Source organism: Desmodus rotundus, chromosome 8 (genome assembly GCF_022682495.2).
Source record: "Desmodus rotundus isolate HL8 chromosome 8, HLdesRot8A.1, whole genome shotgun sequence".
Lineage (NCBI taxonomy): Eukaryota > Metazoa > Chordata > Mammalia > Chiroptera > Phyllostomidae > Desmodus > Desmodus rotundus.
In genome coordinates this window covers 109042856-109060481 of record NC_071394.1, presented here as the reverse complement: position 1 = coordinate 109060481, position 17626 = coordinate 109042856, and the positions used below count along the sequence as shown (strand labels likewise).

The 17626-nt window shown below is 48.4% G+C and overlaps 1 protein-coding gene across 1 annotated transcript in view; it reads left to right on the top strand.

The window, feature by feature from the left end:
• RFTN1 (raftlin, lipid raft linker 1) overlaps positions 1-17626 on the top strand; it is a 187548-nt gene that overhangs the window by 158936 nt on the left and 10986 nt on the right. Inside the window, exon 8 of the mRNA XM_024566000.3 lies at positions 15674-15777. Within this exon, the coding sequence (XP_024421768.2) occupies positions 15674-15777 (104 nt within the window). The remainder of the gene's footprint in view (positions 1-15673; positions 15778-17626) is intronic.

The following is a 17626-nucleotide window of genomic DNA, read 5'->3' as shown; positions in this document are numbered from 1 at the left end:
GTTAACAGTGTGCCTACCACTCCCCTGCAAACGCTTCACATGCCCCAGGCTGACAAAGTGGGGTTTTCGGGGTCCTGCCCTGTGCTTCTTGTGCTCCGTTTTGGTTCTCGTCTGCCTCTGCTGAGCCCCTTCTCTACCTCAGGTCTTCTCCGTGAAGATTGGTACTTCTCCTGGCCCAGCTCTTTGTGGGATCCTCTTTGACGCCAAAAGCCAAATTCATTCTCCCTTCCTTTTGGCCCTTAGCATGCCCCACCTTACTTGAGAGTTATTTAATTTTTAAAATTGCTATACAAACCCCTTCAGGCAAGGGCTCGCTCTTCCTAATGTTCATGTTGCCTTGAGCCCAATTAGTTTCTTTTGTGTTACAAGTTTTCTGTGGACATTGGTTGAGAATATGGAACGACATCAGGTTACTCCAACTTATAAGAGATGACTGGCCAAGTTAAACACGCACACAGGAGGCACATACCCTCTGTTCTTCATTCTGGTGCCAGCTGACTTGGCATCTTACGGCCTGCCACAACCGCCCTCTTTGATGAGAGACGCAGACGGGCTTTGAGAGGCAGCAATAGAGGGTACATATGCCTGGAAATGGTTGAACACAACAGGGCATGTTTGTCTTGGAGGAGGGAAAAACACGGGCAATCATGCAGCTGGTTCCATGTCTTTGAAGGGCTGACTTCTCATAAAGGAGGTAGACTCGTGTTTTCCTTGATTGCGAAGGAAAACGTAGGTCCCTTTGGAGAGCTCATTTGGAACCAATCAGCAGTGGAAGTGCGGGAGCCTGTGGCTGTCACCTCCCCGGTACGAGTGCAGTTCAGATGTTCAGTCACTGTCTCAGGAGTGATGTGGGTGGTCTTCCTGCTTGGGCCAGTGGCCCCCAAACCTTACTGAGGCTCAGAATCACCTGGGGATGTGCTAAAAATACACATTCTCTAGAGAGTCTGTGTCAGTGGTCTGGGAGTGGAAATTAGGGATCTGCCCGTAAAAATTTCAGCCAGCCTGAGAACCACTGGACTGGAAGGCCACCGGGGTCCCTTCCAGCTTTAACAATCTGGGGTGCAAGGGTGACCGTCGCTTTTAAGTCAGGGGCCTCCTTGAGGCAGAATTCTTAAACATCCATTCAGCTGAGGTGGAAGCAGGTATCTCTTTGCTTTTGTCAGTTGGCAAATTAGACTTCAGACCGCTGAAGAGCTAATCTAATGAGGCCAAGAGGTTTGTTCTTTTTATAAAAGTGATGCGTGGACAGTTCCTCAAAGTGGTAAACATAGTTACCATGTGACCCAGCAGTTCCACTCCTGGGCATACCACATGGGGTTGAACTACACAGGTCCCCTTACACACAGATTTTTTTCTATAAATACTGTAAATGTGTTTTTTCTCCCTTACGATTTCTTAATAACATTTTCTTTTCCCTAGCTTATTTTATTATAAGACTACAGCATATAATACATACAACATACAAAATATATTTTAATTATTTATGTTATCAGTAATGTGAATTTTGGGGGAGTCAAAAATTATACTGGATTTCAACTGTGCAGAGGGTCAGCTCTCCTAACGCCTGGTGCTATTCTAGGGACAACTGTATATCCGAGAGAAGTATGAACTTATGTCTGCAGAAGAACCTGTACATGAGTCTTCGTGGCGGCATTATTCGTGATACCCAGAAAGTAGAGACAATCTAGATGTCCAGCAAGTGGTCAATAAATAAAGAGGTGGTCTATCCATACAATGGAATATTATTTGGCAGCAAAAAGGAACAAACTCCTGATACTTGCTACAACATAAATGAACCTTGCAAACACGCTAAAATAAAAGAAGCCAGTCACAAAAGACTACATAGTAAATGATTCCATTTATATGAAATGTCCAGATTAGGCAAACTGTAGAAATAGAAGGTAGATTGCTGGTTGCCTAGAGATGGCGGGGGAAGGGGAAGAAGAGTGACCGCTAATGGACATAAAGAATTTGGGGTGTTTATGAAGATGTCCTCAATTTGGACCGTGGAGATGGTTGCACCACTGTGTAACCATCCATTAACAACCATTGAATTGTATATGTTAAATGGATGAAATGTTAGGTACTCCAATTATATCTCAGTAAAGATACTTGTAAAAGGTAATACATGTAAAGTTAGTTTAGAAAACACAAATAAGGAGAAGAAAGCAAAAATCATCCTACTCTCACCACTGAGAAAATAGCTACGTAGCAACATAACATCTTCATGTGTGTGCTTCTTGAATGTGTCCTGTCTCTGTTTGCATGTTGTTTCACAAAGTGGGATCGTACTGTTCACACTGTTTCTGTGCCATCCCGTTAAATGGCTGTAGATTATTTCCGTTTATGAACAATTATATTTTAATTTATTTCATTAGTTTTCTATGATGAATTTTATTATTTTTTCTGTTGATGGATTTTATTTTTTTATTATTTTAAAAATATTTTTATTTTTTTATGTTGATGGATTTTAGATGATTTCTGTTTTGTCGCTTTTGTAAACCATAACTAGTCTTTAGCATGGTCGTTGTACGTCATATCACTCTGATTTAAAGGTTCACACGTTTTCAAGCTGGCTAGTTTTTATCCCATCAAAACTAATTTTACTTTGGGTATCACCTTGACGATTGTTGATGCTGTTTGGAAGGGGGGCCACTGGGCAGGAAGGTGAGGAGCGGTGGTTGTCATCATGATATCACCCTGTTTAAAATTTACTTGGGCCACCAGACTCTGCAGAGTCACCTTCCCAGATGAAGACAAGGTCACTTGGAAAGAAGCAGGTAGACTTGGCCCTGTTACGTGGTAGTAGGATGTTTTGTCTTCCATCCTGTATCAGTTTTTACTACATAACAAACCATCCCAGTCCTGATAGCCTTAAACGACTATTTCTTTAGCTCGTGATTCTTGGAGTTAGCTGAGCAGTTTTTCTGCACTAAAGCGGCTTAGCTGACCTCTCTTGGGCTCTCTCATCCATCAGCTGATGGCTGGGCGATCCAGAGTGACGTCACTCACATGGCTGGCTGCGGGCTGGGACAACAGGGCCTTGCTGCACATCTTAACATCCAGTGGGCTAGCCCGGCCTTCTTCACGGGGTGGCCAAGGGCCCCAATGTGCTAGCTTATTTCATGCCTCGATTTGCATCACATTTTAAATATCCCATTGACCAAAGAAAGTCACAAAACCAAGCTCAGATTCAAGAGGTGGAGAAACAGACACTACGCCTCGATAGGACGATCCGCTGCACACTGCAAAGGCCCGGATGCAGAGAGGGGATGGACTTGGGTATGGCCAGTTTGATGGCTTACCAGGGAACCTTTGCTAAAACATAAAATAGCCTTAGTAGTTGATGACCAGCGTATGTCTCTCTGCGTTTAATTTTCATGCATGAATATATTTTCAACTTCCACATACAGAACACCCCCAAGAATGGTATCACATTATCCTGACAGATCAACTCGCATTTTTAGTGGTTAACTTATGTCTCATCAACGTTGGAAGTGATTTGCAGCAATTTTGATAAGACTGGGGATATAAGACAGTGGTGGCAGAACCTACCTCCAAAATGCAAGATCGGGTGCATGCATTTATTCACTCGACAGCTATTTATTGAGCACTTACTTTGTGCCAGACACTTCCCTAGAAGCTGGGGACTCACTGGCAAAATTAACTCCTTGCCTTTGTAGAGCTTGCATTCCAGTGAAGGAGAGAGCAATAAATAGATAAATCAGTCCCAAATAGCAACCGATATGATGAAGCGATAGGGTAGGAACAGAAGGGAATTTTCTAGAGGACCCCAAATAGAGTTGGCCGATCTCGCTGAGACCCTTTTAATTTTCTTGACTTTGGTTTTCTCTTCATCAGCTCCTCCTTTGGTGGGTCCCAGTCCAGATGCTGATGGACCCCACCCCCCGCCCTGGGGTGCATCTGTTACAGACTCTGGTGGATTTATCTCTAGACTGTTGTGGGTTATCGAGCCGGAGAGAATGGAAGGACTCGTGGTGAGGCGGGGCACTGAGCACACGGCTTTGACATGTCCTGAAGGTTGCATATTCCCTTTGGCAGCTCCCAGCATCTCAGAAGCCCTGTTAGAAATATACCGACCAGGATCAGGCTCCTCAGACGACATGCTATGGGATTAGTGCAATATAATTTGGCTTGAGGGAGAGGGGAGCAGGAGGAGGGTTGAGTTAGAATCGTGGTAACCATAGTAACAAGATGCGGACAATTGGGTCACGATGAGGAGGATATTGACTGAAGGCCAGTGCGGGACTGTGGCACCTTGAGTTTACCAGGTGGAGAATGTCAGCGAGAGAAAATCGGTTGTGCTGAGCATCCCACAGAATCACAGTTCTTACCCACTTGCTTTTCCGAATGAACCCGAGGCCAGCACAGCCCAGCACACAGTGCTTTGGGTGGCTCTGTCTGTTGCTAGCTTGCGTGGTGACAGTGCCACAACCCTTTAACTTCCATTTCTCCTCTGTTAAGATTTTGAACCAACCTTTATTCAGAGACATCTTCTGGATTAGCATTTTTATAAGGTGACAGGAATCTGCTGTAGATGAAGGTGATTAACTTTGATGTAGTTTGAAGGTCTAGAGTTTTTGCTGACAAACTTCCAGTCCCCTACTCCAAAGTGAATACCTTGTAATTATACACTGTGAGAAAGCTCTTTTTAAATCCTCTCATTTCTAGGTAGTAGATAAGGAAGAAAAAAAAACAGGAAGAAGAAAGAAAGGTTAAAAATATGATCCTTCATCCACCTCCAATTACCTGAGGAGAAAGTAAGATGGTGGCAAATCCCATTTACTCCCGAAACCTAATTTCCTCACTCATCAAAGCAAGTGGGAGGCACTTGGCAAGTCCCTGGATGGAGAAAATGTTTCGTGTTTAATTGTTATCAAACAAAGCTGTTTCCAAGTCTGCTGGAGAGGACACGCTCACCCCTGACACATGCAGTGTGTGTGTAAAATGTCATCTTCCGGAGGATGTGAGCCTCGTGCTGTCTCTCTCTGAGGTCCCTGCTGAGCAGCCCACAGGATGTAACAGCTTTGAGTTGCTTAACTATTTGCGCTCAGAACTGCAGAAGCATCTGTCCCAGCCGTCACTCACTGAGCCTCCGAACGCCCTGCCTCATTACCTGCAGCGGAATCTGAGCCCTGTGTTGCAGCCCACCTCTCCGGTGGTCCTCACTGTGCCCAGGCAGGCACATGGCCGCAGCCAGGTCTGATGATATGTTTGGCATGCTACCTCCCATCCCTCGGCCCCACCAACTCCTTTCTTTCCCCTTTCCGCCTCTCGTGACTTCAGAGACACTGCACCTACCAGGACCAATCACCCACCCCCACTTTTTGAGAATCCAGGAGAGAGTTATCTTGCATATGCAGGTTTGGTTTTCCTGCCAGCCTGGTGTCCATGGTACTTTAGGAGAAGCCAGGGCAGCATCTCGAGCTAAGATGTTCTTCCCCAGTGCAGGGTTCTATCTGTCCCTCCCAGGGTAGGCTGGTGGCAGTGCTGGGCCTCACCGCAGGTTATCATAAATTGGACTTTAGGTTTCCAGGTGTAATGCAAGATCACAGTATGCCAGGCATGGGGAAAGTGGGGGCTAGGTGTGCCAGCTCGGTGCGCGGAGAGAGATTAGCAACACTGAGTTCTATTCAGCAGTAGCCATTACATTTTATTTCAGTCAGATCAGACCAAGGTGACTTTCACTGTGATTTTCCTCCTAGGGATTTGCCTAGGCATTCGGCTCTTCCTAGAATAGCAATATATCAGTTAGCTTCTTCTATGGACTGAAGCACCCCCAAAGCTTAGAGAAGTAAAATAACAGGCTTTATTGTTGCTGGCGACAGGTCATCTGGGTGATGCTGCTCATCTGTCCTAGGCTTGAGTGACCTCTGCGGGGCTCACTCAGGCTTCTGCAGTCACTGATGGGTTGACTGGCAGCTACCTGGTCCAAGGGGACGTCTCTCGTGTCTGCTCCTTGGGGCCACTTGTCTCGTGTCATCCGACAGGCTAGCCTGGGATGGCCCTGTCATATCATAGGCAAGTAGAAGCCACAAGGTCCCTGGAGGCCTGGGTTCAGAACTCAGCTCTCATAAGGTCATGTCTATTATATTCTGCTGGTCAGAGCAGGTCACAAGACCAGCCTGGACTCTACCTCTTCAGGGGTGGAGCTGCCACGTCATGTTGTGAAGAGGCCCAGACACAGAGAGGTAATCACCGAGGCCATTTTTGCAGACGGTGTATCTCAAATAATAACGCTTTTGTTGGGCTCTCAAAGGGCTGCAGAGTCTGTGGCCCGTCTCGCGCGGCAGAGACAATCAGGCAGTGATGTGAATTAACCGCAGGGGTGGGTAAAGAGTCCTGGAACAGAAGCCTTGTCGGCGCTGCCCTCTTTTCCACATCTGAGACAGCTTTTATTTTTTAACGTATTCTCTTTGAACATTGTGAAAGCCAAAGTTGTCTAAAATGAGACCGACTGCTTTCCTACACTCTATTATGTTGGCCTAATTACATATCAGCAAAATGTTTTTCTGGGGCATTGTGTGTAAAACAAAGGGGAAAACAACATCTCCAGCCAGCCCAGCGTCCTTGCCCCTCCCGTGGGATGGCGGAGGCGGTGGTCCTGTGGGAGGGAGAGAGGCAGGCCTCAGGGAGGGGGGAGGGAGAGGGCCCCGGGAGGCAGGACCACCCAGGCCTACGTGGCCGCTGAGAGATTTGCCCTGTCCCCAGAGAGAAGGAAGAAGCAAGTCATTCCTTCCTGTCTCCTTCCCTCCACCAAACCTCACGGTGCCTTCCATCTAGAGGGGGAGCTATATGCTTACTTTCTCCTGGGGCTGGAGAAGAGGCTCACTCATCTTTGCTTCCCACGTGCCCAGCACAGAGCTAGGTGGTTTAATTGTGGAGATTCATAAATGAATAGTGGCACCGAGTAGGTGTTGCCTGGCAGGGGTGTCCAACCTGCAGCCCGAGGACATCATGCAGCCCAGGACATCTGTGAATGAGGCCCAACACAAAATCGTAAATTCACTTAAAACATTATGAGTGTTTTTGATTACATGTCACAATGTATTTAATCTGTGGCCCAAGACAAGTCTTCTTCCAGAGTGGCCCAGAAACGCCAAAAGGTTGGACACCCCTGCGACACCGAAGGACTTGCCGAGTGTTCTGCAGGCCTGCGCCATTGTCCCAGCATCCACTTTCTGCTTGATAAATACACGTGAAATGTTCCTTCTTTCCAGCTCGGCACTCTCCTCCCACCCCGCCTATGGATCTCTTGTTTGCATCACCTGAGGGCATGACCGTTGTCTCCCCCCTGTGCCATTGTGGCCAGGGTCTCTGCGGAGCCTGGGCACAGTCGAGGCGAACCCCAGGTTTCCTGAGACTATGTGTACACCCCCTATCTGATCCTCACGACCAGCCACCGCTCAGCCTCTAGCCGTCTGCCACTTTGCTCCAGATGTGTCCTGGCTGTGGCTTCCCGAGACCTCGCTGTCCCCTCCAGAGATGGTTTTTCAGGCGTCCTGTGGCTTTCCCTCTTGGGACATTTGATGGTGTGGATCTTCTTAAACCCGTTTCGCAGCCAGGGCTGCTCAAGAGCTGTCCTTTTCCCCCCACATTCAGTCAGTGTTTTTATTCAGCTTCTGCTCACTCCTCAGCTACCTCATGCCTCCAGGTCTTTATCGTCCAAACCTGTTCCTGGCTTTAGGCTGTGCATTAGTTTTCTTTTGCTGCTGTAACAAATTGCTACAGACTCAGTGGCTTAAAACAGCACAACTTTATTGTCTTACAGTTCTGGAGGCCAGAAGTCCAAAATGGGTTTTAAGAGATTAAAATCAAAGTGTCGGCAGAGCTGCGTTCTTTCTGGAGGCTGTAGGGGAGCCTCTGTTCCTGACCTTTCAGTTTATGGTGGCCGTCCCACTCAAAGCCAGCCCCTCTGACCTCTGCTCCCACCCTCACACCTGCCCGACTCAGACCCTCTTCCTGCCGCTCCCTTCTAACCACCCTCTTTAGTACCTTGCGCCCACCTGGATAATCGCCCATCTCTAGGTCCTTAACTTAATCATATCTGCCAAATCCCATTTACCATGGAAGGTAGTTCCTGTGGGGGGTTAGGACATAGACATCTTTTGGGGAATAAGGGACATTATTCAATTCCACCACCCAGCCGAGCTCCCGAACTTTCCCAGAGTCCCTCAGACTCAGCACGTCTACAGTGGGGTTCCTTCCCTCCCACTGCCCTGCTGTCCTTTGTGCCTTCGTGCAACGCAGGAGCTGCGGTAATTCAGGCCCCCAGGCCATTGTATGGATAAAACGTAGTTTATTTAACAAGTTCAGCATTGACGGACACCTGGGTGCTCTTCATTGGTTTGCTGTTGCAACAGCTTTCCAATGACTAGCTTTATACATTTGCCATTTTTTTTTTAATACAGAGGGTTGAGTCCCAGAAGTGAGATTGTTTGGTCAAAGGGTAAACATATAGTAGTCACCCCTTATCTGTGGGGATACATTCCAAACCCCCAAGTAGGTCCTGGAAGTGCAGGTAGTACCAAATCCTGTGTATGCTATGTGTTTTTCTATACGTACATACTTGTGATAAAGCATAATTTATAAATTAGGTACAATAAGAGACTAACAACAACGACTAGTAATGAAAACAGAACAATTATAACAATATATTGCAATAAAAGCTATGGGAGTGTGGCGTCCTTCTCCGGTGACTGAGTGGCTGCTAAGCTGTAACAGGTAGGCAGCGCCCACGTGTGGATAGGGTGGGCAGAGGGGACGGCTAATGTCCGGGAGGGACCAAGCGGGACAGCGCAAGGTTTCATCACACTCCTCAGCGCAGGGCACAACATAAAACTTATGAATTGTTTGTTTCTGGAATTTTCTGTTTAATTTTTTCAGACCTGGGTCGACCGTTGGCAACTGAAACTGTGGGAAGCAAAACCACAGATAAGAGAGGGACTTTGTTATGTGTAGCTTTCAGAGAGCCTGTCAAATTGTTCTCCATGCGGCCACGTAGGAGAACGCTTGCTTCCCCGCAGCCTGTTAGCAGGGTGGTGGTCAGACCTTGGGGTTTCACCGATAGGATAGGTTTGAATTTGCATTTCTCTTGTTGTGAGATTTGGCTTTTTTTTTTCCACATGCTTAATGGCCATTGGAATTTCCTTTTCTATGGAGTCTCTTCCTGCACTTGTCCATTTTCAAATGTGGATTACGGGATATTTTTCCTTATCAATTTTAGGAGCACTTTGCTGCTTGTAACATGAGCTACAACTATTTTCCCCATTTTGTCCTGTTGTCTTTTGATTTTGCATAGTTTGTTGTCATGTGGAAGGGTTTTCAATATCACCAGATTTATTATTTTTTACTTTATGGCTTCTGGATTCTTAGTTAGAAAGGGCTTCCAGTAGGCCCTTTAAAAATTAAAATAATAAAGTTGTGTGAAGCGTGGGTGATTGGACACAGGCATGTATTTCTTCTCTCTTTTGAAAAATCCCAGTGACATGATACCAACTAAAGGAATGATAGATAGGCAGGTAGATGATAGGGTCCATTTTCATTATTCACGTAGGACGCCATGTTTGCGAATCCTACTTTCTAAAATGTATCTGTGATCCCCAGAGCAATGCCTCTGGTGCCTTCGCAGTCACTTGCAGCTGTGTGAGGAGGGGCAGAACCCTGGAGTCGCCAGTGTGCGTGTCCCCAGCTAAGGAGTCAGTCTGCCTTCTTTGTTTCAGCTCATACTATAAACAAGTGCCCCTTTTGTGGTCTACTTAGGCCATGCTTTTCACATTTTTGTGCTTCTTGTTTTGGTGATTTCCCTGCTTAAAGTGTCCCCAAGCATAGGGCTGAAGTGCTGGCTAGTGGCCCTAGGTATGTGCCTGAGAGGGCAAATATTTGTGTTAGGTAAGTAAGCTTTGTTCAGCCGTGAGTTAACAGTGCTGTTGGCTGTGAGTTCAAAGTTAATGAATCAACAATGGGTATTAAACAAGGTGCCTTTGAGCAGAAATACACACAGAACAGGTGTCTGTACTGATCAGGTAATGAAGATGTTGTGATCAGAGGCTCCCAGGGACCTGACCCTGTGCTTCCCCTAGACACAGTGGTTCAGTATTGGGCAATTCAGTGTTGTGGCAACATTATAGAACCTATGAAAACTGTCATTAGGCAGAGGACAGAGATTAGATAGCCACACGGATGAAAAGATCAAAAGAAGAAAAAGTAGAAGATGAGAAATTTTAACAAATGTTTCAAAGATGGAAAGTGCATGGAGGAATGCTCATTGATTTAGCAAAGTGAAGGAAGCTGCAGCCTGGATGGAGAAGGGAGCCATTCTCCCTTGCAGAACCTGAGAAAAAGCTCTGGTCTTCAAAGCGTAAATCACTGTGGAGTGGTGGGAAGTGAGCTGACGAGCTGAAAACAAGGCCTTGGTGTAAAGCCCTTATGTAGTGTGGTAAGATCCCTCGTCCCCACCTCTGCCTCATGCAGCCCGGTAATGAGAGAGAGCAGGCAGGGATCAGAAGAAACTGCTTAAAATAAAGGGATAAGATATATGTCGCCATGAAACAAAAACAAGGTGCTGTTAACAACACCACCACCACCACCAACAACAACAAAAACAGTCAAAAGCCAAGAAAGAGCTTTTGGGTCCTTTTGGGCAGCAGGGAATTTAAAGACATAGTTAAAAAGGCTGTAAAGTGAAGTGTATCTTCCGAAGGTGAAATAAAAAGAGTAAGAAAATACGTGGGAAGGTAATAAAATATCAATTCTGCATTTTGACTAATAGGAGGTCAAAGAAGAGAGAAAGAAAGAAAACAAAATGGAAGAGATACACATTATCAATTTAAAAAAAAGAACAGTTTTCAAAACTGAAGGGCAAGAATCCTCACATTGCAAAACCATCAAGTATATGGCCCTTTGAGTAAAAAAGACCCACTCCAAGGCACATTGTGAAATTCTGGAACTTCATGGGGAAAAATACCCTAAAAGCAACAGAACAGGTTATACTCAAAAAGTGTTAATAATTTAAATATTGCAAGAGCAATTCTGCCAATCTAGAAGCTAGTGGAACAATACTTTCAAAATTTTAATGGAAAAATAAATTTCAGCCCAGACTTCTCTACCCAAACTGTTAGTTAAGGGTGAAGACAAAGACTGTTTTAGGAATGCAGGACTTCAAATGACTTCCAGGGCACCATTCCTAAGGAGCCTCTGCAGGATGTGCTCCAGCAAAAAGAGGAGGAAACCAAGAAAGAAAGAAAACACCAGCCATAGATAGTAGTGGAGGGAGAACTCAGTCATAGAAAGCATCTGGACTAGCTTGGAGCAAGGCTCCAGAAAGCTTCAGAAATGATGTTTCCAATGTGGGAAAAAATAGAACCAATATATTTAGGCATGTGAGAGTTATAGATAGGCATAAAATAGAGGTGTTGTAACACGTGGAATAAATTAGTGATAGGTTCTTGTACAACCAGGCAGATGAAAGAAAATTGAGGCACAACACCAAGAAAAAGAAAAGGTTATATAAAAAGGAAGTTATGGTCACAGTGCATTACTCAACCAGCTCAAGTTGAGCAATATTTGCAAAGTCCTAATAACATAAACACCTACTTTTGACTTAATTAAAAGTACCTTATAACCATTTAGGGCACTAAGAAAGAGGAAATAAGAAATGTGTATGGGAGCGATAAGCCTTTATTTGCCATGGTAGGAAATCAAAAGATATCTAAAATTGATAAGTAAAGAAACAGTCGTATAAATGTACCCTGCCAATAGTGTTGGCCATTAGTGTTTTGGTAGCAATTTCCAGAAGACACACAGGTGTTTGTGTAGTGCTCTTCCCTCAGGAGCCCTCTCGGTGGGAGCCTGGGGCCCAGCCTAGTGGCCGTGAGGGACAGAGGCAAACAGTCCCCAGTCGCTGTTTTCCAGAGCGAGTCCCACACACTTCAGACATGAGAAAGTGAATTCCTCTCCTCATGTAAGGAGTCGAGTCTTCTCTTTTTAAAGCTACTTCTCTCCCAGATTGTTCCCACAAGGTGAAATAGGAGAGGGAAGAGCAAACCAACATTCGGGATGCAAACTTTCTCACTGGACCAATGGGTTAACTCCTCATTATTTCCCTGCGTGGAGCATCTTTCAAAAAATAATCAAAGGACAAATGCACTTCTTCATAAGCCACACTCCATTGTCATAATTTGGGGGCGGTCAGGGAAGCTTGTACTAGATGCCTTTTTGTTGTTGTTGTTCATTTGCAAACATCAGAGAAATGACAGGGAACAGAGGGAAAAAAGAGCCATAAACACAAATGAATTCCTTTTATACAAGTTGAAGAACCACAGGACACGCTCCTTTTTTTTTTTTTTTTTTTTTTTTAACACTCCAGGTGTGGTGGGAGATTATGTATCCACACAGGAGAGTGGAGAGTTAATTAAAATTTTTGCTCCTACTCCCGGAAAGCAGTGTCTTTTCATTGGATAAGCAGGCTGGCTTTGGAGCGCCGTTTATGCCCCTGTGTCCTCACTGGAGTGTCACAGAAAAGCAGATCAAAGGGAACCTTCCCTCCATATAGGTTTCCTATCATCTTCCTCAGCTAATGGACTTGAAAGCGTCCTCGGCCGCCTGAATGGAGCTCATGTCCTATTTTAGAAATGCCACCTCACTGTGTTGATAGTGTGCGAGCCCGCTTCGATAGATGCGGAAAACCACGCGGAACGTTAATTACAGCAAGACCAGCCCCAACAGTGGGAGGAGCGGGAGGGTCCGACAGAGTGGAACACCTCACCCCCCCGCCGTGTGTATTTTAGTTCTCAACCTTCCATGTGACAGTCAGATACTAATAACACTTGCAACTGAACCCTCAGCGCTCACAAGCAACGTGGTTTTTGTGTGTTTTCCCTTTTCCTTTCAGTCTTTATGATTCTGTACCCTGTGGCTGATATCCCCTACCCAGAGGGGGAAAACTGGGAGAAATCCTGCTGTCTTTCTTTTTAAGATAGTGACAAAATGTAATAAAATAGAGCAAAATGGAAGCCGCCCCTCACGAGGCCTGTCTGAGCAGCAGGTCAGGCGGCGGCAGAAGGTGGCCACTGTCTCGTCCCTCTGGGTGCTGGCGGAGAAAACCTGGCTGGGGCACAGTCACCAATAAAAGGACTATATTCTGCCATTCAGGGCTTTGTGAGACGCCAAAGCTTGTCCTGGTTGCCATGGCTACTGTCTGATTGTGGCGGGTTTGTCACAGTGCTTGATAAAGTGGGAAGGTTATTCTTGATAGACTCAAGTAATCATAACCTCGCAAAGCTTGTGAGTGTGGATTTAACATTTTCCCCCCTCCTCTCTCTCTCTCAATCAGAAATGCCAGGGTGGGGGCGGGGTTCTCAGGACAAAGCAGCCACAGCAGGTGCCCAGCACGAGGGATACTGGCCTGTGCAGGTCTGGAAGGGAGGTCCCCGTGTGTCCAGGGGGCCAGGCAGGAGGACTTGCTGGATCATTTGCTGCCACCTAGCCTGAGTGGGGGCTTCGAGGGATAGGACTAGAATAAGGTCCCTCCTGTCCCTCTCCCTTAAGTAAATTGGTTACGCCTGTGCCGCTCTCTCCTTCTTTCCTCCCTTAACTCCATTAACTTTTCCTCTCCTTTAACTTCCCTTCCTTCTCTCTTCTTCCTTCCCCTCTCCTCCCTTCTTTTCTCCCACCCTTCTCCCCTTCCTCCCTTCCATTCCCTTTTAACAGAACTGATCCTTTAGAAGTCCCTCTTCTCTTTCTCCTCACGTGGGGAATGATGGGACGGTAAGATCTGAGTGACAGCTAATGGACGCTAGCCACAGCATCACAGACCCTGTCTGATCAGCAGAGACCTAGTTGATTATCGACACAGAGCTTCTGAGACTCAGCTGCCTCAGAAGTCCTGCGAGGACTCTTTAAACAGACTCCCAGGTCTCACCCTCAGAGTGTCTGATCTGGTTGGTCTGAGTAGAGTTCCAAGATCTGCATCGGTGACAAGTTCCCAGCTGTTGCTGATGCTGCTGGCTCAGGGAGCACACTTCGAGTGCCACTGATAGAGGCCAAGGCTTATCTGATACAGTTGAAGAAACTGAGGCTCCCAAAGGATAAATTTATTGCCGGCCATCCAAGTGACTTGGTAGCCGTGCTGGGATGGGTGTTCAGTAAGAGGACCTATAAAACCCATTTGAGCCCTGCCTAGTGTGGCTCAGTTGGTTGAGCATCATCCTGCAAAGCAAAAGGTCACTGGTTCGATTCCCAGTCAGGGCACATGCCGGGCTTGCAGGCTGGTCCCCCACCGGGGCATGTGTAAGAGGCAACTGATCCATGTTTCTCTCTTGTATCAATCTCTCTCTCCCTGTCTCTCCCCCTTCCTCCCCCTCCCTCTGTAAGTTAAGTAAATAAATAAATAACTATCTTTCAAACCCATTTGAAGAAGCAGGGCTGGTTGTTCCCTCATCTCTCTTCCACTCCTTCCACTCCTCTAGCCCAGGGCAGCCAGATGAGCTGGTTCTATTCCCAAAAGGCCCCCAGCAGGCCAGCCGCTCACCACAGGTGGCCCCTCTGCAAGGAGCCACTGCCCAATCAAGCCCACCCTCCTCGGTGATCTAAGCCCAGCTGGCCTTTAATTTGTACCTCCTGGGGTTCTCCCCTGGAATGCCCAGGGCCCAGCCCTGAGCCCAGGAAGCCTGCCGTGGGCACCGTCTGCGCCCTTCCTCGCCTGCTGACCTTCGAAGTCGCGTGGCCCTGCCGACGGGCCATTTTGTATTTTGGTTTCTGGCGTGTATGTGCCGCGGCCGCTGCTGGACTGTGACCTCCAGCACCAGGACGGCGCCCTCACTCGCTGGGCACCCACCGTGGCTCCAAATGCCAGCTGAACAAACCCGCGTGGCTGCCTCGGTTGGGAGGAATCTGGACACACGTTTGAGATGTTCAGAAGCCAACCTGCCAGAATGGGGAGGCCGGTGTAGACACAGGACTGGGGAGGGGACGGTGGGAAGGCTGCACGTCAGTGTTAGCAAGGAGCCTGGAAGAGCAAACCAGGCCTGATGCAGGGAGCAGGGGTGCTATGGAGCCCGTGCGGTGGCCTCACACCGGGGCCCCGCCCCGAGGGAGCGGGACTGCGTCTTTAATTCAAAGGCAAGTGTTGGGCCAGTCTCCTGCCTCCCACGCCAACTTGAAATAAAACACGGGCAAGCATGCATTTGCCCCTTTACGGCAGGCTGCATAACACGGGTGAAGCTCCGTGCAAGTGTGTGCGCGCACACACGCACACGTGGCTGCTGTGGCTGGATGCAAATGACTCGCTCATTTGTCAACTGTAACTTCACTCCCCACGACACGCTCCCACATCATGCAGAGCAGTGTGTTGTCATATGCCCTGAATCCGTCTTCAAGGCTGCTTCCGTGAAACAAGAATAAACAAAATTAATGGACCAGCCCTTTGGCTCTGCTTCCTTGCCAGCTATGCAGACGGGGATGGGCCAGGAGAGGTCCCAGGTGGGCAGTTTGGCTCTCATCTCTTTAAGCACATCAGAGCCAGGGCCTCCAAGCTGAGGGACACCCCGCCCCTTTCTGCTTTGTCAAGTTGGCGGGTTGAATGGTCCCCTGTCAGTCACTTGGGTACCGGCCTGAGGCGGCAGCATCCCTGACAGTGGCCTCTCTCCCTTAGGGTGTCGAGGTGCAGACGGACTACGTGCCCCTGCTGAACTCGCTAGCGGCCTATGGCTGGCAGCTCACCTGTGTGCTCCCAACTCCCGTCGTCAAGACTAACAGGTACAGTAACCGTCTTTATGATTACTGAAGACTTACCCTGTGCTAGGCTCTGTTCCCAGTAAGCTCTTTGTGTAGTAGCTTGTTTAATCCTGGGACAAGCCCGCAAGGCTGGTGTGGCTCTGTGAACTCTCCAGCTGGGACATGGCAGAGCTAGGGTTTAGGCTCCTAACCCCCTCACCCAGAGCTCTCACACCTGCACCCTCTTCCCACATGGGGAGCCTTGGCCAGTGGATCGTTACAGCCCAGCATGCCCACGATGGGTGAGCCATCTGGACTGAGAAGGCCCAGGGCTGTCAGATGCAGAAGAAATTCAGCAACTACTGTGTGCCCCGTGCCAGGCTAGGTAGGCACTTTCTATATACATATATATTTCATTTAGTTTTCAAAAATCCTATGAGGTGGATATTTAAAAATTAAACTCATTTTACAGTGGAGGAAAGTGTGGCCGGGGAGGTGGAAGGACTTGTCTGAGATTATGGCGAGTCAGCAGCCCCGCAAAGAAGACGTAAAGACCCGGAGTCGTGGCCCTGGCTGGTGGCACTCCTGATGATTTCATGTCCTGGTGGTTTGTCCGCCCTCACCTCTGCCCACTGTCCCTTGAGCACACGGGCTTGTCCCAGTCAGCCCAGTGCTACAAGGCCTTCCCTCCGGGTTTGCTATCGAAAGTAGTCCTCCTAACTATCCTGTAAGCATAGATACGACTCCCATTTTACAGATGAGGACACTGAGGCTCAGAGAGGCTCAGTCACACACCTGGGGCCACACCCCTGCTAAGTGGCAGAACCTGGGACTAGAACCTCAGGCAGAGAATCAAGGGCTCCTTCTCCGACACCAGGCCACCCCTCTGCCCTCCCATAGGGATGCCCCTCCCGTGGCCCTCAGCACTCTGCCCGCCCCAAGTCCTGCCGCATCCCCATCGCTACAGGATGACGAACAGTCTGGGGCAAGTCTGGGAAGGCGTCAGGGCAGCAAAGCCCCGGAGCCCAGGCTGAGGGTGGAGGATGATGGCGACAACCCGTGCCTTTCCCGGGTCCCCCTGCAAGCCTGAGATGGGAGAACTCCTGACCCTGAACCGAGAGGGCAAGAACCACGATGCGAATGTCTTTGAACGTCGAAGCCCCAGCTGGTTCTGAGCAAAGCCCAGAGGGTGCAGGGAGGTCTCTGTCCCTCTGTCTCAGAGTAACACCTGCCAAATAATTCTCCCTAATCCCCCACTTTCCCTGTGCCGTAAAGGTCCCCTCATGGTGGAGTGGGAGAGCGCTCCGAACCAGGCACATCCGAGCTTGAATCTTGGCTGTGTGTTCTCGAGCCTCAAACAAGCTTTCACTTCCCATCTGTAAAGGTGTCTCACAGTCCTGGGAACGCCGTGAGGAGGCCTCAATGAGGCGTCGTGTGTGGACTCGCCCAGCCCAGCCCCGGAGTAACATAGGAAATACCAGTCCTCTCCCTTCTGACCCTCTGACACCCCGTGTGGAGACCCCTTGCCTCAGCAGAGAAGACTGTCGCAAAACAGAGATTTAAGAACGTGATCAGAGGGCGGGGGCGGGGCAAAAACAATGTCCCCCGCTTTACAGTATTTTATCATCGCTAAAGGCAGCTCCCGGGGGAGGGGGGGGCCTGCCTTCTTGGTAGAAAAGCGCACACACTGGGCCATAAAGATGAGCGGGGCCCCTGAGCAGCCTCTCTCCGGCTTGGGTAATGCCACTCCCTGCCTCTCTGGCCGCCTTCATCGGTGTACCTGCGGGAGCAAGGTGGCCCTGCTGCTCAGTGGTGGTGAATCGGGCTGTCGCTGGGACGCATGCACAGCCAGCCCTCCACCTGCTGCGCTGCCCGTGGTGGCTGCTGGTCA